This window comes from Kickxella alabastrina (assembly GCF_025024165.1).
Source record: "Kickxella alabastrina strain RSA 675 chromosome Unknown BX661scaffold_3, whole genome shotgun sequence".
Taxonomy (NCBI): Eukaryota; Fungi; Kickxellomycota; class Kickxellomycetes; order Kickxellales; family Kickxellaceae; genus Kickxella; species Kickxella alabastrina.
Genome location: NW_026251474.1, coordinates 990713 through 1013362, shown reverse-complemented (window position 1 = coordinate 1013362; position 22650 = coordinate 990713). Strand labels below are relative to the sequence as shown.

Genomic DNA, 22650 nt, shown 5'->3' with positions numbered 1-22650 from the left:
CCCAAAACCCCAAAACCCCAAAACCCCAAAACCCCAAAACCCCAAAACCCCAAAACCCCAAAACCCCAAAACCCCAAAACCCCAAAACCCCAAAACCCCAAAACCCCCAAAACCCCAAAACCCCAAAACCCCAAAACCCCAAAACCCCAAAACCCCCAAAACCCCAAAACCCCAAAACCCCAAAACCCCAAAACCCCCAAAACCCCAAAACCCCAAAACCCCAAAACCCCAAAACCCCAAAACCCCAAAACCCCAAAACCCCAAAACCCCAAACCCCAAAACCCCAAAACCCCAAAACCCCAAACCCCAAAACCCCAACCCCAAAACCCCAAAACCCCAAAACCCCAAAAACCCCAAAACCCCAAAACCCCAAAACCCCAAAACCCCAAAACCCCAAAACCCCAAAACCCCAAAACCCCAAAACCCCAAAACCCCAAAACCCCAAAACCCCCAAACCCCCAACCCCAAAACCCCAAAACCCCAAACCCCCAAACCCCAAAACCCCAAAACCCCCAAAACCCCAAAACCCCAAAACCCCCAAAACCCCAAAACCCCAAAACCCCAAACCCCCAAAACCCCAAAACCCCAAAACCCCAATGAACAGGTGCCAACAGCTACACAGCACCCAGCACCTGTCACCCTATTTACTCGTCCAGCCCCATTTGATGGTACTAGTCATATTGGCATTTGGCTGTGCAAGATGCACACATTTGCCCACAGTGTACACCCTGGCTGTGATGAAGATACCTTTGCTAATTCACTGACAACCAATATGGCAGGTACTGCAGACCAGTGGGTCCAGATGCTGCCCATGCTGAAGCTGAGCTCCGTGCACTCAGCCAGATGACAACTGTGCATGCTTATGCCAATGAATTCCAGAGCATCACAAGCTGTGTTCCCAACATGTCAGATGATGACCAGCACCGCTGGTTTCTGTGTGGTCTTTCTGAAAAAATCCGCAAGCCTGTTGAGATTGCACGCCCACAAACATACAATGACGCCCGCCAACATGCCCTTGCTGAGGACATCGATTTTTCGGTTTCAATCCAGCACACAAATTCTGCATCCCACCATGTGCCTGCACCACCCCCTTGTGATCCATTGGCAATGGATGTTGATGCTTTCCAGGCACCATGCCTGAACCATCTTTCTGATGGTGAGCACAACCACCTGCACCAAGTAGGCACCTGTTTTAAATGTTGCCAACCAGGCCACATCTCACGTTTTTGCCCACAAGGCCATACTCCTCATGTTAACAGGTGAATTCAATAAGCATCCTTAAAATTATATTCTAAAACTAGGAAAAGAGAAGAGAGGGAACTCATAAAATATTGTTGTTGTTTTGCCCTTTTTATGGCTGTGAGTCTTTCTACTCACAAGGAAAAGGGCAACTGATGGGCATTTCTTATTAGGGAAATCTGTGCCCAACAAACATCATGTGTGTATGCTCATGCATGTGCATTGCAAAATGGGGAGCATCTTTGGGCATCAATGTAATGCCTCCCTAATTTATGCCTGCATGATCCAATTAGCATCCTATCTGTGACATCAGAAATGGGGGCTGAGGCACGTGACAGTACAGACATGTAAAATATGTTTATGATATTTTACACATACAGCAAATTCTGAATAGTGAGCTCTTGAGCTCTTTCCATAGTCTCATTTCTATTAATATATATTATAGCTAGTCCAAATCGCATTACATTTGGTAGCACCTCAAGTTCGAAAACCCATGCTTCCTCATCAATGATTGACTGACCAACAGACAAACTGGTTAATATATATATATATATATATAAAAACAGTAACTATGACTGGAATGTTGCCATACAAATCGGCAATGAGATGCAGCCCAACACTGGCACCAGATGAGGACAATGCAGAGAAGGTGGCAATTGCTGTTGGACCCTGGGTGAGAGATACTGAGGAACACTTTATCCATGCAAAGCTAGACGAGAGTGAGTGGGTATTTGTAGCCTCACACAAGATCCCAACAGACAAGAAAAACGAGTACTGCAGACACTGTACAGAACACAACAAGTGTGACATCAGAAATGGGGCCGAGTCACGTGACAGCGCAGATGTGTAAAATATGTTTATGATATTTTACGCATACAGCGAATTCTGAATAGTGAGCTCTTCAGCTCTTTCCGTAGTCTCATTTCTATTAATATATATTATAGCTAGTCCAAATCGCATTACACATTCCTTGGATTAAGTGGCTACTACTGCCGGTTTATTAAAAACTATGCTAAAATAGCACTACTGCTGACTGATTTGCTATGCAATACTGACTTTTCATGGAACGACCAGGCTGACAGGGTTTTCATTGAGCTGAAGCAGCAACTATCCACAGCACCAATACTCCATCAGTATGATCCAACTTGTGAAACAAGAGTCAAGACAGATGCACCTGGCTCTGCAATTGGTGGTGTCTTGCACCAACGACATGACAAGATGTGGTGCCCAGTGGCATTCTACTCGGCAAAGCTAGGACCAGCAGAGTGCAACTATGCAGTCCATGAGCAAGAACTTCTTGCAATCATTTGTGCACTGGTCCTCTGGAGGCATTACCTACATGGCATCAAGTTTGAAGTGATTACAGACCACAAATCAATCAAGTTCCTTAAGACGCAAAACAACATATCCCCACATCAGGCCTGCTGGCTGGATATCTGGCAGGAATTCGACATGAAAATCATTTACTGCAAGGGTGCTCAAAACACAGTTGCTGATGGCTTATCATGCTCACTCGAATTGCAACCTGAAAACATAGTATATGCAACACCACAGTCAGGCAAGGTGCCTCACATGACACTGATGCCACCAACAGGCCTGACCACACCAGCTGTTGGGCATAGATTTCCTTAATAGGCAATGCCCATCAGTTGCCCTTATCTTTGTGAGTGAAAAGACTCACAGTCATAAAAAGGACAAAACAACAACAATATTTATGAGTGCTCCTCCCTTCTCTTTTGGCTAGTTTTTAGAATATAGTTTGAATGGCATTTATTGAATTCACTCGTTAACATTGTATACTTATTTGTTAATTATTGTATTTCTACAATTACCTCCAAGTAATGTTTGCCACATGTGGATGCAAGTCCTTGTACTCCTCGACAAATGACATGTGATCAAAGTCCTCATCCATTGAAATCTTGAATTTCTTTAATGATGGAGCAGCCAATATCAAGTATTTGATACTATCAAATTCTGCTCCTTTGCGATTACCATCGATTGAGGTATGCAAGTATAACTCGTTGATGTTGGTAGATATTGGTTTGACTTGGTCAAGTCTGAGCTCAAAGGTCTCATCATACAAAATAGCAGGCACTTCCAACTTGGTCAGTTTGGGCACTCTAGTCAGTATATCCACAACTGCACCAAGCTTAAACGAATTGTATGCTCTAAACATATGAATGCCACTCCATATAATGTGCTGATGATCACAATTATGTGAACATATGTTTATGCCCATCTTTATAGAGAGGCTCAGATCTGCATGGCTTATTTTGGTTGAGCTTCCAAAAAATGCGTTTGTTGCCTCATAAAACGCGTCCAAATCAGCATCAGAATCTAGCCTTATATCAACCATGCATCCGTCAATACACGCCTTCCTTGTATTGCCCAATAAATTAAGCATGCTGTGCGATCCACAAATATATGCATTCTTCAAGTGCCTGAACTCGATAGAAGCATTCAAAAGCCCAAAGTTGTTACCAATTCCATGAAGAGTAATGTCATTTAGTTTGGGCATGCACAGTGCAAAATATTCTTTATTGCTTGTTTCAGAATCATTTTTGTCTGCTAGCATGGGTTCATCTTCTATGTTGGAGTGGTGCACACTCAATTTTTTCAAGTTGCTGAAAGTAATACTTGCTGAATCACCACTATTGCTTGTAAAGCTCTTCCATGAAACCCCACTAATATCCCCATTCAGTTCAATTGACTCAATATTTGCTGCATTGATTTTTGGCAGGGCCTGTTTTCTATTTACACCCAAATTAACACTCAGGTTCCTAAGCTCAGGTGAAAATGCATTGGCTGTCCATACAACTGGAACAGTGCAACTGTAGCTTATTAGCCGGTGAGCATAGCTGTTGGAAATAATGCTGCAAAATTGCTCTATATGCTTGTCACTGTCATTAGAGAACTGCATGTCCAATTTATTGACATTGGGAATTGCCTTGACCATGTATTCTGCAAATGCAGATGTAGCTTGCATATATTCATTGCTGTCGATGATATCCAAAACATTGGAAATGTCGTATTTCTCAAAGTATATGAATACACTCCTGACACAGGGCCACTGGTCAGAGCCACATCTCATTATTTTTTGGAGTCTGGGGACTGTGGCATTAAGAATCCACAGATCCTTCAGTCTGGGGCACAAGGCATTGAGTGTACTCTGTTTTTTTTGCTGATCCTTCTGGCTGCTTATGAATTGCTGGCATTCCAAAGCAATGTACTCACTTTCATTATCCTCCTCATTCTCAAAACTCTCTCTGTATGCAATGTGCAAGTATTCCAAGCGCTTAAAGCATATATTCTCAGCTGTCAAGTCATTCTTTAGCATTTTCTCCCATGCAAATCTAGGATCTACATAGTCCAAGTCCAAGTATTCCAGTGTTTCAAAAAACACGTTTGGAAGGCTCTGCAAGGTATTCAACTCGAGATTCAGCGACAAGTGCACAAGCTCGCAGGAAAACTGTGTTGCAGTAAAAGTCATAGGGGAGGGGATGCTGACATGAACAAGCTGGTCAATGTAAAGACTAACCAACTCATCGTAAAATGTGATATTGTTATTACAATCACAATAACCTATCCTTAACTCAGTCACATTGGGAATATGCTGCTTTATACTGGCTGCCAGATTTTTGCTGCGCTGCATTGAGATATTAAAAGCATCATCTAAAGGGTCCTTAAATTCATCAATGCCAATGCAAAGCTGTGTAACATGTGGGCACTTTAACGTCTTAAAATCAATAAATTCTTCCAGCATGTCAAATGTCGGGACTGCAATGCTCAATTCCTGGAGAGCTGGGAACTGCAATTCATTCAAACTCCAAATGCTTTGCACATCAGAACTTTCATCCAATTTAAAATTCAATTTGCGCAGGCTGGGAAACACAATAGTTTCTGCCTGCTTGGTATTTGCCAGTTTGCTCCAAGGAAATATGCTAGTGACATTGCTTAGCACCAGTGTCTGCAACTTCTGGCAGCACACATGTGGAGTGTACTGCACATCACACATATTGATATTGAGTGTTGTGAGCTGGGTAAACTCAGTTGGCTTTGCTGATTCGGCAAATGTAAATGGTTGATAGCTGTGAAAATACTTTAAATTGCATGAATATAGTTGTGCCAATAGACCAGCCATATCAAATATAGGAGGGGCATTACCATGATACATCATATTGTCCAAACTATCCACACCTGGCATGTACTTTGCCATTTGCTGAGCAAATTTATTTGCATTGTCCATAATATCAGACTGAGATTTGCTGCCAATGTCGTTATTGTTGTTGTCCAGGTAGCCACTGATGTTGAGTGTGCTGACTCTGCTCCAGTCACTCATTTCAAATGAGAATATTGAATTTGCTTCAGCAACCAGGGAGCAATAATATTCAATATTATCAATATTGATGGTCACAGTTTTTACTAAGTGTGTGTTTCCAGTAGCCTTAATCAGCCCAATATTAGTATTAATGAGCTTGTCTTCAACAGCAGTGTCATGCAAGTGCTCAACAAAACTAAGACCATATTCATTAGACCCATCAAGTATGGCATTGCAATAGACCAAGCCAGTGGCCACTTCTCTCCACCTGCGGCAGACGCTCAGCAGCGGCAATCTGTCTGCCCATTCATTGATATCATGTCCACTGGTGTCAATGGCTACATGTAGAATGTGGTTGAGGATGACAAATGGAAGCTGGCTAAAGCAAGGCATAGTGAAAGAAATAATATTGATAGCAATGTTGTTGTTTAAAGTGGCTAAATGTGTTCTAAAAGTACTCTAATATTTTAAATAGTAATTGCTAAAATGATTAATTAAAAATGTAAGAGTAAAAAAATGCTCACATTCCACATAAAAACAATTGGCAGCAGCTGTGCTAAAAATGGCAGGACAAAAATAAGTAAAGCAAACTTGGCATGCATGTGTCTGCTTTATTAAAAAACAATTGAAAAATACATTCATTCAAAGCTTTCTTTTGGGAATCAAATACACAAAAAAGCAAAGCAATACTATTGCTTTGTTGCTTTGGTGCTTTGTACAATAGTTTTTCTTGTTAGTTGTGTGTTCAGCTACCAAAACAAAAGGCGCTAAAAGAACCAAAAAACAAGTATGCTGGTATTCGGAGAAACAACAATTGAGTTGCAGGCATCAGGACAAGCTACCATGTAATGAGGGATTTTGCTGGTTATAATAAATATTAATCTGAATGAGACTACGAAAAGAGCTAAAGAGCTCACTATCCGGAATTCGCTGTACGCGTGAAATATCATAAACCTATTTCACACGTCTGCGCTGTCACGTGAGTCAGCCTGTGACATTAATTATTAACATGGCATGTGACGATTGCAATTGTGATTGTTTATGATCGCGATTTCTATTTTCACGGGCGATAGTTTCGAATAGATAAGCGGAGCTCTTTAAGCTCCCTTATAGTGAATTTTTAATAAAATTAGTTAGTACGAATAAGTTTTATTACAGTCCCTCTTCACTGGAGGACTGCACTGTAACTGTGTACCTGCAGGGTTGGTGTCCCCATGGTTATATGTTGGATCTGCATTGTTGGGTAATTTGACTGTTTGGATTGGAAAACATGTTTACACTTTCTGGTAAGACTACCAATATTTCAGCATTCTATTTGGCTGGTGATTTATAAAATTGAGAGTAGACAAGAAAAGCTTACATTAATATATATTAAATTGTTGTTCACCGACAATCCCACAATGAGATGGAGTTGTCGACAGATCCAGTGGCCACCAGATGCTTGATTTCAGTGAGATCAACACAAGTGGTAAAATGCTCCGATGCCTCTATGGTCCTGATGCAGCGGCCAGTGACCAGGTCCCACAGGCGCATTGTTTTGTCATCAGAAACCGATATGAGTGTCTTCCCCGATGGATGGAACACAAAGTCGCGCACCCAGTCGTCGTGGCCGACAAAGGTGTGCAGCAGCTGCGACGATGACGTATCCCAAAGCCGCAACGTTTTGTCGCGCGAGCCGCTGATGACAAAAAGGCCCTGTGCATTGGCCGGGATGCTGGCATCAACAAGCTGAGCGTCTGAGCCGCTGCTATCCTTGTTGGCAGCGGCTATGGCGGCGGCCTTTTCGGCAGCAGTTGGCAAGGGCAGGCCCGAGAGGCGGCGCAGGCAGTTGTAGGCGTTGACAGGTGCAAATTTGGCGACCTCTACAACATTTTCATGGCCGCGCATGTCGGCTTTGCATTCGCCAGAGGCAGGATCCCACGTGCGCACACTCTGGTCGTTGGACGCGGTGCAGATCAAGCGCGCGTCCTCAGTAACGTTGACGCTGCGCACCCACTCGGCGTGGCCGCTCAGTGTGCGGATGCAGTAGCCGGTTGACAGCTCCCAGACCTTGATCGTCTTGTCACGAGATGCCGACACCAGCTTGTCGGCGCCCAAAAAACTGACGGCCGACACGCAGTGGTCGTGGCCGTGCAGCGTGCGCACGCACTTGTACTCATCAGCGATGTCCCATACGCGCAGAGTAAGGTCGGCCGAGCATGTCACCAGCACAGCACCCTTGGCGTCAAAGGCTATGTCCTGGACAGCCTTCGTGTGGCCCTTCAGTGTGCGCTCGAACGAGGCCGACTCTGTGTCCCAGATTTTCACGGTCATGTCCTCGGATGCCGACGCAACCACAGTATAGTGCGGGTGAAAGCGCACGCGCGTGACGGGCGCCTGATGTTGGACCAGCCTTGTCTGCGCCGGTGGCCGCGGCAGCCACTCGGCGTCTGACCGGGCCCCTCGCCGCACGACCGCTCCGGACTTGATGTCCTCCTGCATCTTGGCGACCTTTGTCTCCAGCTCGATGATCTTGCGCTGCAATCGGATGACCGATGTCCATTTTTTGGCCAGTAGGTTGTGGTGGCGGTCCTTGGAATCTGCTGTGAAGCCCTCGTTGTCGGTCTCGCGCGCAAACACGTCGGCGCTCTCAGTGTAGCCCTTTGTCTGCATAAAGTCGAGGATCGCCTTTTGTAGCTCCTTCAGCTGGCGCTCGGGAAGAATGTGCTCTGTCATTGCGTACGGGGAGGCAGTTGATTGGGTGAACGCGCGAATGAGGCGAGGCGAGATGACTAATTCGGACGAGACGAAATTGTCTGTTGATTGAGAAGTAGAATGCCGAGTGAGCGAATGAAAGAGAAAAGCGGGTGTCAAGCGGGGTGCGGCGTAGCTGGGAAGCGGAGTGGCAATTAAGTAATAATAAAAAGGATAGCTGAGGAGAAAAGATTGAATCCGGGCAGCCAGTGCGCGCACAACAAATAAATAAACAAAAAAGTGGATGAAAAACAGAGTTTTGTTCAGACTTTGGCTGTGCCCACCAGACGACATGCGCGTGCGTGCACTCTTTCGCATGTTCTCCCTGTTTCTTTCTGTGTATGCCGATCGCGGAAACGCCAGGGAACGAAATAGTGAGAAGGGGAGGGGCAGAGGCAGCAGCGGCTCAGCTCAATACGACCTGGCGAGCTGACTAGTATTGAGCCGAGCCAAGTTTTGAATACTCATTCCACTCATGCATTGCCCAAACCAAACTAAAAAAATGAATCAAGCGCGTAGAATTGCACAGCACAAACTGCTTGTTTTTTGGCTTTATTTATTGCGCGATATTGTTTTACATTTCCATTGCTTTCCTTTCTTTTTAAACAGTTTTTTAATTCAGTAGCTAAAACCACAATCAACTTTTATAATTATGTTTGGAAGCACGGCAGGCACTACTGCGTCGACGGGCGGAAATCTGTTTGGCGGCTTTGGCGCATCGAATCAGCCAGCGGCCACCACTGCAGGGAGTCTGTTTGGCGCGCCAGCAGCGTCTGTGGCGCCGTCTTCTGGCCTGTTCGGCGCGCCGGCTTCTTCTGCGGCACCAGCGTCCAACTTGTTTGGCGCGCCAGCAGCGTCTGCAGCTCCGTCTTCTGGCCTGTTCGGAGCACCGGCTTCTTCTGCGGGTCCATCTTCTGGCTTGTTTGGCTCGAGCGCAGGCCTCTCAGCAGCCGCACCATCTTCGGCCGCGATTCCGTTCCCATCGCTAGGCGCGCCTGCCTTTGGGGCAGCTCCAGGCACTTTGGCGGCACCGGCTTTCGGAGCGGCGACCGTGACAGCAGCACCAGTTTTTGGATCCACGACATCCGCAGCGACCCACCAGGCAGCCGCGCAGAAGCCTTCAGCAGAAGGGGCCGCAAAAATCACGCGCAAGACCAAGTTCATCGACCTGCCGGTGGACATCCGCAAGATGCTCGAAGACATTGAGCGGCAGAAGCAGGTCCAGATCCAAATCGGCAGCAGTATCCTGGCCGGCGAGACCGAAAAGGAGGTCAAGGAAGTGTCGCGCACAGTGCAGCGCCTGTCGCAGGAGCTTGAGGTTGTGCGCATGACTCTTGGCCGCGACCGCGACCGCGTCGACGATGCCCGGGCACAAGTCAACTTTGCTGTCAAGCATGCTGAGAAGGCGGCGTCGCTGGTCGCGCATGCCACGGACGACGGATCCTGGGCGCAAAGCGGACTGACACCGCTGCAGGTGGCCAATCGCCAAAAGGCGCTGCTTGCATTGCAGAATGGTTCAGAGGCTCTGTCGACTCCGATTATGAATATTCGCGACTCGGCTGCTGTTGCCGCGGCTGCCGATCAGAAGGCTTTAGGCGATGGCTCTGCCAATGCTGCTGCTGCTTCCGTTGACCCGTATGAGGCTGTGAGGCGGATCCAGTTCGCCAGCATGCACCATGATGTCGCCAGCGAGTACTACTGGGCGTGGCTGTCGCGCGTCGAGGCCTCAGCGCAGCTGCTCGCTGAGCGTTTGGATCAGCTGGAGCGACATGTGTCTGGAGCCCTGGCACACGCTCAGGGGGGCAATGACGACACTGGCACTACCGCTGGTCTCACCATCAGCAGCAGCAGGCTCAGCAGCAGCACCAAGCGCTGTTGACAGCGCAGGCAGGAGTAAAGTCATCGCCCAAAACTGTGTCCGACGTCATCCAATACCAGAACGACTCGTTTTTGGCCATTGCCAGCAGAGTGGCTGCTCTCAGCGATGATGTGCGTCGCATGAGGAAGAAGTTTGGTCTCATGGTCAGTGGCAACGTCAGCGGCAATGGATATGGCGGTGACAATGGATATGGCAATGGTAGCATGTCTTGAAGTCAGCCGCAAACTATTTTGTTTCATTTTATTGTTAATTCTTGAGTTTATAATAAAATAGCGAGCGGCAATTTTGAATCAAAATGAAAGCCTGCCATGAGAAGGGGAGGGTGGGTCGGGTCCAATTGAGCATGCCACTAGTCAACCAATCGGCTTGGCATGTCTTGGCTGACTATTCGACTGCGTGACAGGTGAGTGAATGGATTGTTTTTATTTATGTCTTTGCCATTGCCATTACTCTTGCCACTCGTCATCAAAGGCAGAGGGAGGCGGTGGCTGACAGGCGTCAGTATTCTTAAATGCATTGCGCCCAAATGCGCTAACCACCACATTTATTAACAAATCGGCACTGCAGATTCCCGCCTCGACGATATGCCTTTGACCAGAATTAATTAACAGCCGAGACAAAAGTCAATGTTGTGTGCCTATCACACGGTCAGTATTTTGCACATGTACACTCAGATTCCCAAAAGAGCGATATGCCGACAGGGTAGTCGCTTGACCACTCCTACTACCAACACATACAAAATCTCAATGGCAATGAATGTCAGCAGCAGCAGCAACAGAGCAACAATCAAACTCAAGACCCAATCATTAATCAGGTATCCTGAAACGTGGACTGCTTCAATGGCCATGAAGCCAAGGGCGAGGTAGGAGGCAAGGCGAGACAGAGCTAAGGCAGCGCAACGCAATAGCTTGTCACCCAAACAATAAACAAAACTTTTTTAAAGAGGGGGCGAGCATGTGATATCCGCCGTATATAATATTTTATCAGTGACACCATTGTAGATTGTGACTAGACGCGCTAAATGGAACATGGGCATAAATATAATTTTTGTGTTGTACGCAGTACACGCAGTCTATCTGGCTTTTTTTATTGGTTACAAATACACTGTCCTGTATAATAAAGAATATATTTTATTTTTATTAGGGTGGTGCTCCATTACTTGGAGCGATGCTCACTCCGCTCGCTGTTCGTGTCAGAACAGAACAATCAGAGCGTCTATAGCAAATGAAATTATTGTCATCCGGCAGTAAACGTCAAATTATCTTAACAAATATCAATTAGTGTTGGTAGTTGTTTCTTGTCTAGTCCAAAATTTTAGTGTGGGATGTATAAAATAGAACCCTTTTGTACGAGCTCAGGGGATTTGCCGGCTTGCTTTTTTCTTTTCATATTTTTCTTTTTCATTTTTTGTAGATTGATCTAGGCGCATTCTATTTCTCTGCTTATCTCTTAGTTATTTTATTGTTTCCTACCACTGACATTCTTGGCTTTTTTGATCCATCGTTGTCGTTGTCGTCATCATTAGTCGACGATCTCATTCTCTCTTTTTTTCTCGTTTATTTTTGTTGTGTACTATTTCACAATTATTTTATTTTATTTTATTTTCTAGGACCACAACTCACGACAGAGACTCGCAAGGCGCCTTGCTGAAATACAAAGAGGGCTTTGATATATGGCTGAACAGCACACAGTACCAATTCCGCGGCCGGCGCGCGAGACCACAGCGCTGCTCAATGCCGATGAAACACAGCAAAAACCGCGGCACAGTCGCTCGTTTGTCTCCGACGCAGCATCTGGACGGTCATCAGCGTAGCCGCGCTGACAACACTCGCCGTAGTGGGCACATCAGTAGTCCTACTTCTGAGCAAGCAATACTGGGGCGCTTCGCCGAGCACAGACAGCAGTGCGCGGCTGAATAGCAGAGCAGTCGGACGCTTCCTTCACATAACAGACCTCCATGTCGATCCTTACTATGTCGAAGGCTCAACCACATACTCGCAATGCCATCGCAAACCACCCACTCTGGCAACATCACCGCAGCAGCAGTTGCGAACCAATCGTCGCGGGAACAAGGACGGACACCAGAGCACTGGCCGCTACGGCGTGGCCGAGGCCAAATGTGATTCGCCTGTGGCCCTGATCAATGTCACTAGCGAGTACCTGAGGCAAATGTGGGCCGACCAATTGGACTTTGTCATCTGGACCGGTGACAGCGGCCGCCACGACGGTGATGCCGAGCTGCCGCGCACCTTTGACGAGATCATCGAGCAGAATTACATCACAGCCGCCGCCATGCGCCACGCCTTTAAGCAGCACCGTATCCCCATTGTGCCCAATATCGGCAACAACGACATTAGCCCACATAATGAGCTTGGCGAGCCTGGACACAAGCGTGCCAAGAAGACATTTAAGCAGCTGGCGGATGCCTGGGATGGGTTTATTCCGCAGAACCAGCTGGCGACCTTTCTGCACGCCGGTACTTTGCCCACGATGTGGTTGACTACGACCACCCAAAGTCCGCTGTCAACAAGGGTGGGAAGCGTGGATTGACGGCGCTGAGCTTGAACACGATCTACTGGTACCGCGCCAATGCCAAGGTCGGCGGATGCCGCGCTGAGGACTCGCCCGGGCTCGAGCAGCTCGCGTGGATCCGGTACCAGATACGGCGCGCGAGGCAGCGCAACCGCGATCTGATCCTGATGGGCCACGTCGTGCCGAGCCGCGACAACTACCGCCCCACATGCTACCACGGCTATGCGCGCACAGTCACACAGGTGATCCCACCACCACCACTGGCCGGCGAGAAGCGCGCGGATGCAGCAGATTATTTTGGTGCTGGCGGCGACAACGACAGGAAAAGGACCTGCCACTGGTGCATGCGCAGTTGTTTGGCCATAGCAACGTTGACGTGTGGTCGTTTGTCGGCCAGGAGATTGAGTGGGTTGCATCGAAGCTGCCGCTAGGAAACGCTACATCGGAAGACTCTACCGATGAAGGTGTTAAGGATAAGCGCCTGTGGTGGGAGCGCGAGGTGGACGAGGAGACTGGCCGCTTTGGCAGGCTGATTCGCGATGTTTGGATGGCCGACAAACCGTTGGCCGACACACCGCTGCAGTGGAGGGCCGCACCTGGGCTGACATGGAGGATGACCCGGCGGTGCGCTTTGTGAAAGACAGCCGCGGTGCTATCTGGCCTGCAGTTAGCCAGGACGCCCAAGATGGCGTTTCTGGCATGGCGCTGCCCGGTGACTTTGTTGAGTCGCTGCTGAAAGAGTTTGAGCAAGTGCTGGTGCGCACACCGCGAGGCGCTCGGCTGGGCGTGACGACAATTTCGCCGAGCATCATTCCAAAGTACTTCCCAGCTTTCGCGTCTTTTACTACGCACATGGGCCCAGCAACGGTAAGTGGCGCGACCTGCCGCTGGGCACGCTGCTTGACTACGACGTGTTTTGGGCTAATCTCGATATGCTGAACACAAAGGGTTTCAGCAGCGTCAGAGCGTTCTTTGCCCCGCTGTATAGGTTCTCTGAGGTCTACGGCATCGACGACCTGTCAATTGACTCGTATTTTCTGTGGGCGAGGAAACTGCTGTCGTCAAAGTCTTTGCGCAAGCGATTCAGGGCTCTGACGTACTTGGACACTTAATTTTTATTGAGTAGTTTGTTTTTTATTTGCGATTTATTTATCTGTATTTATTATTTATCCAACTGTGCATCCAGCAATGGTTTGTGTGGATGTTTCCTGAGCGTGGTTTTTTGTTTTACGAGGAGCAGGCGAATACGTTGTTTCTTTTTATAATTGCATTGTTTAAAAGGTGTTCTTTTTATTAAGGTTGAAAAGACATAAATGAACAAATGAACAATGAAAGAAGTTCAAAAGGGTGCTTTGTTGCTTTTTTTTACATTTTTTATATATTCATTTAAAAAGACAGGGCTCTGCTTTATTTTTATTTTTTGTTTATGCATCTGCCAAATTTCATTTTTTTAGTTGTCTGTGTCTGCTTGCCTTCATCGTAATTAATTTTACTTTTTACTTCACATCATTATTGCTATTTACTAATACCTTGTCCATATCATTATTTTAATTCTTTATTTGTTGAAATACAATATTTTTATACCGCTGTAAGTACAGACAAAATGGGTGCAATAGTTCTAGCCATCAGCGCTGGCATCGCCTTCATAATCCTCGGCGCCATGTTATATTCCAAGCGATTCCGACGCCGCAAACTGCGCAAAACCAACCCCGAAGCATACGCCGCTCACGTTCTCGGAAAAAACCCAGCAGCCAAAGGCAAAAATCACAACCAAACCACAAAAACACTGCCGCTGCCTCATACCCAGCCCGCGTCCACAGTACCAGTTATGCCAATAATCCCGGCCAATATAAAGACAATTTCACCGACGATGTCAACTCTGTTATTTCTCTCTCACCAGGCACCGAAAGAGATTACTTCCCGCCTCAGCGTCCAGCAATTGTAGGAGCATTTGGTACACGCTCAGGCAGCCCAACCACGCTTAACAATAACAATACTGTGTCTAATCGCAGCTCCACACATGCTCTGGATATGCTGCGTGGCAGGTTTGGCAACGTTGGCGCTTCGCAGAGTAGCAGCAACAGCACTTCTGCCAGCTCATCTAGCGAAGCTGAGCTACAGCGCCAGCGCAACCGCCAGTCCCGTGTACATGTGGCTCCGCCAATGGAGATTCCAAATGGCCAGCCCATGCCTATGCCCATGCCCATGCACATGATGCACCATCAACCGCCAATGCAGCCGCAGCTTATCTACCATCCACAAAACATGATGCCAATGCCAATGCCGATGCAGTTTGTGCCTAATGGTCCTATGCAGATGCACCCAATGCAGATCCAAGCTATGCAGCAGGGTGGTCCAGTAAATTCCCAGTTTGCTACCAGTGGTGGTCCAGTTAATATGGACCGCGAAATCGAAGAGTTTGACACTTGGGCGCGCACCCGTCAGGCCAGGTCACAGCAGGCCAATAATAATGGCGGCGAAGGCAGTAGTGGTGGTGTAGGAGGTAACAGCCCGATGATTGATTTGGGCCCTGTACCAGAGTTTATGAACGATATTGGCATGGATAGAGAAGGTGAAAATAAGGATGATTTGCCGCCACCGTCTTACGACCAGGTCAACATCTTCAAGAAACAGGAAAGAGACTAATAAGACAATTGTTTTAATTGTTTTTGAGGGGGTATTCGGGCTTAACCACGCTGAATAGCTGTAAAATTAAAATACATTCAAACCATAAAATTTTTACTTTTGTTACTGCTAGGTTAATGCACGTGATATTTACCCACATACTTGTTAATCGGCGCAGTTAGGCAAAACCCGGCGATCGGTTCGAGCTAATTTAAGCTGTGATTCAGGTATAACTGTTTGAAATGCGCCAGTATTTATCTTGATCACTTTGCCAGGGGAGAAAGACTCGTCTTTTTTTTTTGGCGCGTGGGTGACTAAGGGGAAAGCTGGCCGAGATTAAAATTTTTGTCGATATACCAGCGGCTTTGAGCACAATGTGAAATGATCGCGAAATGGCTTGGCAGACATCCAAAAACACCAAAAAATTAAATATAAAATTAAATACCAGATATTTGTAACCGGTCTCCCTTGTTGGATTGGAGCTTATTTGTCTGGCCATCTTGTTAAGCAGGCTGACAATATGGAAGTAGATGTTGATAAAGACTTGTTTCACGATTATTAACCTCAACATGCCAACTAACAGGGCATTGATGGTACCATAGAGGATCAAATCAGGGGACACAATAATGACACCCTGATATACCCTTCCTTTCCATAATGCATATGCTTGAATGCGCATATGCGAAGAGCACAGCCTTGACATGCCAAGATGCCAGTCTGCCCACAGAAGAACCAGTTCTTACCAACGGAGTGCACAATAAAGGGAGCGAGATACATATATAAGATGAGGCCGGCCCTAGTTCTACTTTGATTCCATTGATAATAAAAACCTTCATAAACTAACACCCCACCTTTAACACTAGGCGACTAGTGCTTTACTCAAATCACCCATCTCTTATTATAACAATCTCTTAAGCTTTAGTCGCGATGCTTCAACTTTGACACCAGCGAATGAATAGATATGTATGTGAGACACAGCCTTGCACATCATTTCTCCTTAATTGGTCGATACTTCTTATCAAAACTTATTCACTTTTAGCCACGAAAAATCTCGCTATCATCGTTCTCGCGCCTGCCGGCCTGGCCCACGTTGACATGCCCAGTATTGAAGTTGATTTGGTCATTAACAGCGATTCTTCCGGGTGTAGAGCTCTGGCAGATACGCAGGGAAGCGGCGAGGTCGCTTGTTGAGATGTTTGCGTTTTGAGCGCTGAGTCTCGGGGCAAAATGGGTTACGTTTGGGGAGTACACCCCTGGCATGCTTCGCGCATTTTTGAGCCAGATTGCCGGCTGCGCTTTGGAGGTGATCACTGATTACGACTGATTATTGATTAGTTGAAAGCTAAGGATGAGTCGGGGATTATATGTGTGCTCGGGCAAATTAATAATCAAGATAAATGCGCGATATTTGTCAGCACGTGCGTGAAATAGCATGGTCCGTTTCGGCCATTTTTTGTCCATTTTTCTGCTCTTGCAGCCATCGTAAAGCGTTAGAACCAAAAAATTAGAATGAGCACGAGTATTTAAGCCGCATTGTTTTTCTCCTGTTCTCTGCTTTTTTAAAATACACAAACTATTGCTGTAAAACATTTTTTCTTATTCTCGCTCATTTGAACTTGCACACACAAATATATTTTACACTCCAAATTCACTCATTTATTTTAACCATGGCCTCGCTCGAGAACTCTGACTCCCAGGTGTACACTTCAGTCAAGGACTACTACGGCAAGGTGTTGCAATCAAGCAAAGATCTCAAGACCAGCGCATGCACGACCGGCTCCCGACCAAACCCGATTCTCCGCAACATAATCAGCAAAGTTCCAGACGCCGTCAACGACAAATTCTACGGCTGCGGCAACCCCATCCCTCTCGGCATCTCGGGCAAGGACGTTCTCGACCTAGGCTCTGGCAGTGGCCGCGACTGCTACGTGGCCGCCGCCCTAGTCGGCCCCAAGGCTCCGTCACCGGCGTTGATATGACTGACGAGCAGCTACAAACGGCCCGCGAAAACATCGACGCCTTTGGCCAAACACTCGGCTATCAGCCCAACTTAAAGTTCCTCACCGGGTACATTGAAATGCTGCAGGCCGCTGGCGTGGCCAAGGAGTCCAAGGACATTTGTATCTCCAACTGCGTCATCAACTTGTCGCCCAATAAGCGGCTTGTGCTGGAGGGTGTCTACCAGGCATTGCGTTCCGGAGGCGAACTTTATTTCTCCGACGTCTACGCTGATGCGCAGCTTTCTGATGAGGCGCGCGCACACGACGTTCTCCTGGGCGAATGCATTGGCGGTGCGCTGTTCACTGAGGAATTTGAGCAGATTGCTCACGATATTGGTTTCGCCACCCCGCGTGTTCTGGCAATCTCGCACATTGAAGTACACGATGAGAAGCTGAAGGCCCTAGTCAACGATACAAAGTTTTTCTCCATAACTTACCGCTTATTCAAAACACCCCAGGGTGACATTCATCCTAGAGGCAATGCGTTGGTCAGTGTCACGTATAATGGAGCGATCGAGGGCCATGAGGAGGAGTATGTTTTGGACGTTAATAATGTGTTTAAGCGCAATGTGCCGACTGTTGTTGGTGCTGAAACTGCCTGTGTGTTGTCGTTGTCGTGGCTTGAAAAGTATTTCACTTTTGATTATGATTTTGAGGTCAAGCAGGATGGTGCTGCGGAGAGATGAATGTGCCGGGTGAGGTTGCGTCGACACTGGTGTTGATGCAGAAGGCGTACGAGGAGAGTATCGAGAGTGAACCATCTGCTGGATGCTGCCCGCCCAAGGCTAATCGTCTGGATGCTGCCCGCCCAAGGCTAAATCCTCCGACTGCTGTCCGCCCAAGCTGCCTCTGATAATGCTTCTGCTGGATCCTGCCTGCCCAAGATTAAACCATCTGGCTGCTGTCCGCCAAAGCCTATTACTGCCGATACGCCAAAGGCAGAATCTACTGGCAAGCTTGAAATTCTCAACGCTTCTTCAAAGGACAGGTGCTGTGGCAAAAAGTGCTGCTAATCGTTTGATAATGTTTTATATCTTGCTTTGTTTGAAAATGTTAACTACTAAATCTATAACGTATAATTGCAAGGAATACAATTTATTATAAAGCTTATTCATTGGAGAATTAAAGATTGTTACATTTTATTATACAGTATTCGGGTTTAGTTGACTAACACCCTGGCAGATATTTCCATTGTCAGGCAATTAAACCTAGGTATAAATAACTTTTGACCACACCGCATATATAGTAATTTTCTTTATAGGGCCATGTAGTAAGGTCTGCAATAGAGCCATGATGGGCAAGGTGGTGTGGTAGACACTCGGTCTAAATCATTGTTTAATTGTTGTCTTTTACTTGTTTTATATCTCACTCAATAAGTCTATTTTTCTCTCTTTCTCGCTCTCTCTCTCTTCCACATACACATACTGCGGAAATTTGGTTGGAAATTATTTTGCCAAAATCAAAATTTCAATTGTTAAATCAAAGAGGGTTGATTTTTTAATGTTATGTAAGCATGAAATATTCTCAGTATCATTATTAAATGCATATTTTTGATTTTTAATTTTGGAACTTCTCTAACTAATACTACTAATATTTTATTTTATACTTGTTTTTCAAAAATGAATTACAACTTGTCGCAATTTCAAACGCTTCCCCTTGACATAGTCAATTTAATTGTCTTGTACCTTTTCCCCTCTGCCAATTCAAGATATGAGTCGATTCTGGTCACAGATTTTCATTATGAACTAACTGCTGCTCTCATTCGGTGCTGCCACGCTTGGCGCACGGTCATTATGGAGCGTCTCTGCCGCGAAATCACCATAGAGCGCTTTTCTGACGGTACAGTGGGCGATATGTCCTTTAAACGCTGGCCTAAGTTAGCCTGTACTCCAACGTTTCGGATTACCCATCTTGTGAAAAGGGTTGTTGTAGTTGTATGCACTGGGCCGAGTGCAGATGGGCCTCGAGCAAAGCATCTAATCAGCAGGTCTAGCCAGCCCAGTTTTTTTTCCGAATGCCATTGGGTTAAAGGTTGTTTTGCCTGATACAGGGATAGTCGTTCTGTCGGCGCAAATCTTACTGAACTTGGTGCGAGCGAGTTTGCACAAAATATCAAGCGGATGGTTCCAGCGGTGCGTGATGTTGCAATCCACAGAATTGATCCGCATTACGCAGATGGTTATGACATGCCCAACGATCATCTCTTGGGCAGGTTCAGCATCGATTTGTGCCAGTCAGTGAGCCAAGTGTCCATTAAATGGTCATGCGGTGTGCAACAATATGATGTGGGATCAGAGTGGGAGGATGGGCTCACAGACAGAAAGTACGAGGATTCACAACGCGACCACCGCGCTTTGTTCGAGCTCATTCGTCGGAACGCAGGCACGCTGCAGTCGCTCAGGGTGCGTTTGAAAGATGACCAAAAGATTAGCGATCTTTGCAGCGACGATTCTGGCTGTGCCATCGTTTATCCGCTCCTCGAAAAACTTATCATCTACAGTCATAGGGACTCATACTTCTCCTCCATGTCTGATGCTGATCAAACAGTTGCATTTCCGATGCTTAAATATCTTAGTGCCCGTGATTACTTTGATCATGCCGATCACGCGTTTAAAGGAATCAGCAGCACGCTTGAGTACCTGTTTTTGGAGCTCAGCACCGATACCGTTAGAAGGCTTGAACAGAGCGGCATCTTTACGACGAAAAGCTTCCGAAACTGCGCAAACTAATACTGATCAACGTGGGCAATAATAATGTCATTGGAATACCAGCAGCCGACGCAATGCGATTTGCAATCAAGATCCTTGATACAGCACAGTTTGTGCGCGAAATCTCAATCCCCAATTATTTTGATAAGAGCGTGTTTTATACCAGTATTCAGTCGACAACAGCGTGGACCAGCAGCATTCAGTTGGTTAGTATGTGGGATGGTGCGTCTTTTGAAAACATTGTGCTCTTACTCAAACATCTTCCTGCCTTGCGGAAACTTGATTGTTCTATCAACGGACAGGCCATTGGCACCGGCGGTTACGACGACTACTTTGACGAACCGGTTGATGTCATTTACCAAAACAATTATCCGGTCGGGAGGTGCTTTACCACCTGGTATATAAATAATAATGGTATAGGTTGCCTTAGTCATATTACGACAGCTATTGCACTGGTTGCCATTATATGCCCCACGTTTACACGCCATTTATCGATGGCAGTATCTACTACCATCTAATTTAGACCAATTTGGAAAAATGCAAATGGTGATTTCGGCAAGTACGCTGACCGACTCCAAAACGTCAAATATTTGAATAGAAGGACATTATTAGTAAACTTTATAATAAAATGCTTTAGTTTAATTGTTGGTTTATATTTTTAACATGGCTTGATTTTTCTTTAGATGTGTGAAATTTTAAAAATATTGCGGCTGTTGTGATTTGAGGGGAGAACTAGTTTTCCAGTGTTAAAGATGTGATTTAAGGGGAGCACTAGTCGCCTAGTGTTAAAAGTATGTTATAGTTTTTATTACCAAGGAATAAAAGTAGAGCTAGGGCTGGCCTCATCCTATATATGTATCTCGTTGCCTTTGCTGTGTCCATTGCCAATTGTGTGCTCCATTGGCGAGAACTGGTTCTTCTGCGAGCAGACCGGTATCTTAACAAGTCAGTGTTGTAGTTTTTGTGTGTGCACTCACGCGTGTGGATTGAAAAATGGGGAGCATGACTGGGCATCATTATTATACCTCTCTAATCTACGCCTGCATGATCCAATTAATACCCTATCAATCGTCATGAAGATGGAAACTTTTCACGGTTCTCAACCTCGACATCCACTTCCATGTCTTTAGGCTGCGCAACACGACCATTTGCCGGAGAATATTAGTCGGACAGACGAGTTTATAAAATAGAAGAATTAATTAGTGTATTATAGTATTAGCACTTTTCAACAAAAGCCGTATTAAAACCATTTCTGCCTGCTCAATTAGTTGCGCGCTGCTAGAAACTGATGCAATAAAGTCACAGCCAAGTTCGTTGGCGTTGTAACTCGGAGGAAAATTGCAATCTTTCATATAGATATTCCTTAGCAACGCGCCAACAAATCAACACTCCACCTACCGACACACATGTACCAATAATAGCAACACTTTACTTTGATAATCCACTTTTGCTACGTTCAGTCAGGTCGGAGCTCAAGGTGTTTTTCTGGATTGTCGGTGGGTGTGCTGTCTGCTCGCTGTGAGTTCTAGCTTAATGTACCAGTGTCCATTTGTCTTGCGTAAAAGTCGCCGCCAACTGAAAGGGATTCAACTGAAAATTTTAACAACGGGTTATGCCATGGAATAGCCAGTATTGGAGGTTGGGATGGAAAAGTTGCACTTTGTATAAGAAGCTGTATCCCTCCCAATAACGCTGAACACAAATGCCGAATATTTCGGGGAAAATAATAAAGTCGCTGCGCTGCTCACTAAACTTGCACAGTATGTCTTGGCTACCAATCATGTGTGAGTAACTGTTGATTCGGGCTAAGAAAAATCATTTGTGCTTATTTACAACATATACAGAGCCCTAGGGTAGTGGGCACGTGCGAGAGCATCTTTTTGGGGCTTGATGATTAGGTTGTCGTTGCATATAAAATCTTTTGTTTTCTACGTTGCGACTGTGTCATTTTGTCGACAAATAAAAACTTAATTTATATATTATTACATCGATATGTAATGAACACGCTTGCATATTGGATGCCCAGGTTATTTGACAACCTAGGACCAATAAACCCCTAAACGAGTATCCTTATGATTTTTTGGAGGAATTTATTTTGCGTGCGCTATTGTACAATTAATCTTTAATTTCTTTTTTTGTGTATAGGGAATGCACACAAACTTGTGTATAAATCTACAGATGGAATCTTGAGCATACACAAGAATACATTGGCAATTGGCAATTGTTCTTGTTCATTTAATAGATACTATAAATGCATACACCATTTTTGCTTACATTTTCCAAAATCGACAAAAATGTAATTGATTAGTATGATATTTTCTCTTTGCCTTCATTTGTCAAACAGTAAATGTCATACATTTACAAACATATTCTACCTGCATCATCTAAAAAAAATAAACTTGTGATTTAAAAATTATTGATTGATAATAAAGTCAAGAATAAAATAAAATTAGTATTCCGGGTTTGCCTTCTTGAGAATCGCCTCAACACGCGAGCCATAGTCCTGATCAATACGCTTTAGGTGCGGCACAATCCTACGCTGGAACACGAGCTGCGCCTTGGAAATATTTCCAGCAATGTTGTCAATAAGATCCTGCTGCTCGCTTGCGCTCAGCA

The 22650-nt window shown here is 45.9% G+C and overlaps 10 protein-coding genes across 10 annotated transcripts; 7 read left to right on the top strand and 3 right to left on the bottom strand.

Annotated features, from left to right (window-relative positions):
* The first annotated feature begins 761 nt into the window (after positions 1-761).
* BX661DRAFT_67123 (uncharacterized protein) lies at positions 762-1435 on the top strand. Its single transcript, XM_051539395.1, has one exon. The coding sequence runs from the start codon at positions 844-846 to the stop codon at positions 1261-1263; it is 420 nt and encodes a 139-aa protein (XP_051394365.1). The 5' UTR covers positions 762-843; the 3' UTR covers positions 1264-1435.
* A 1603-nt stretch (positions 1436-3038) lies between these two features.
* Positions 3039-4466, bottom strand: BX661DRAFT_177906 (uncharacterized protein). Its single transcript, XM_051534762.1, has one exon. The coding sequence runs from the start codon at positions 4328-4330 to the stop codon at positions 3068-3070; it is 1263 nt and encodes a 420-aa protein (XP_051394364.1). The 5' UTR covers positions 4331-4466; the 3' UTR covers positions 3039-3067.
* A 545-nt stretch (positions 4467-5011) lies between these two features.
* Positions 5012-5488, top strand: BX661DRAFT_177904 (uncharacterized protein). The gene has a single exon (XM_051534761.1). It carries the CDS (start codon positions 5022-5024, stop codon positions 5322-5324), a length of 303 nt encoding a protein of 100 aa, XP_051394363.1. The 5' UTR covers positions 5012-5021; the 3' UTR covers positions 5325-5488.
* A 1348-nt stretch (positions 5489-6836) lies between these two features.
* BX661DRAFT_177903 (WD40-repeat-containing domain protein) lies at positions 6837-8519 on the bottom strand. The gene has a single exon (XM_051534760.1). The coding sequence runs from the start codon at positions 8270-8272 to the stop codon at positions 6941-6943; it is 1332 nt and encodes a 443-aa protein (XP_051394362.1). The 5' UTR covers positions 8273-8519; the 3' UTR covers positions 6837-6940.
* Positions 8520-8821: 302 nt separating this feature from the next.
* Positions 8822-10465, top strand: BX661DRAFT_177902 (uncharacterized protein). The gene is made up of 2 exons (XM_051534759.1): positions 8822-10119; positions 10161-10465. The coding sequence occupies exons 1-2, from the start codon at positions 8943-8945 to the stop codon at positions 10379-10381; spliced, it is 1398 nt and encodes a 465-aa protein (XP_051394361.1). The 5' UTR covers positions 8822-8942; the 3' UTR covers positions 10382-10465.
* A 1657-nt stretch (positions 10466-12122) lies between these two features.
* BX661DRAFT_140347 (uncharacterized protein) lies at positions 12123-13132 on the top strand (the record flags this gene model as incomplete). Its single annotated transcript, XM_051532839.1, has 3 exons — positions 12123-12214; positions 12257-12691; positions 12730-13132. Coding segments are annotated over 3 exons (930 nt in total), but the record flags the coding sequence as incomplete, so codon positions are not given.
* A 1172-nt stretch (positions 13133-14304) lies between these two features.
* On the top strand, positions 14305-15347 carry BX661DRAFT_196433 (uncharacterized protein; the record flags this gene model as incomplete). Its single annotated transcript, XM_051538050.1, has 3 exons — positions 14305-14430; positions 14509-14573; positions 14612-15347. 3 exons carry the CDS (start codon positions 14305-14307, stop codon positions 15345-15347), a joined length of 927 nt encoding a protein of 308 aa, XP_051394359.1.
* A 101-nt stretch (positions 15348-15448) lies between these two features.
* On the bottom strand, positions 15449-16153 carry BX661DRAFT_67093 (uncharacterized protein). The gene has a single exon (XM_051539394.1). The coding sequence runs from the start codon at positions 16027-16029 to the stop codon at positions 15550-15552; it is 480 nt and encodes a 159-aa protein (XP_051394358.1). The 5' UTR covers positions 16030-16153; the 3' UTR covers positions 15449-15549.
* Positions 16154-16877: 724 nt separating this feature from the next.
* On the top strand, positions 16878-18398 carry BX661DRAFT_177896 (uncharacterized protein). Its single transcript, XM_051534758.1, is given in 4 exon segments — positions 16878-17269; positions 17317-17995; positions 18007-18078; positions 18170-18398. 4 exon segments carry the CDS (start codon positions 16994-16996, stop codon positions 18337-18339), a joined length of 1197 nt encoding a protein of 398 aa, XP_051394357.1. The 5' UTR covers positions 16878-16993; the 3' UTR covers positions 18340-18398.
* Positions 18399-18919: 521 nt separating this feature from the next.
* BX661DRAFT_177894 (uncharacterized protein) lies at positions 18920-20696 on the top strand (the record flags this gene model as incomplete). The annotated part of the gene is made up of 4 exons (XM_051534757.1): positions 18920-19313; positions 19377-19992; positions 20034-20509; positions 20558-20696. The coding sequence occupies exons 1-4, from the start codon at positions 18946-18948 to the stop codon at positions 20694-20696; spliced, it is 1599 nt and encodes a 532-aa protein (XP_051394356.1). The 5' UTR covers positions 18920-18945.
* Between the last annotated feature and the right edge of the window lie 1954 nt (positions 20697-22650).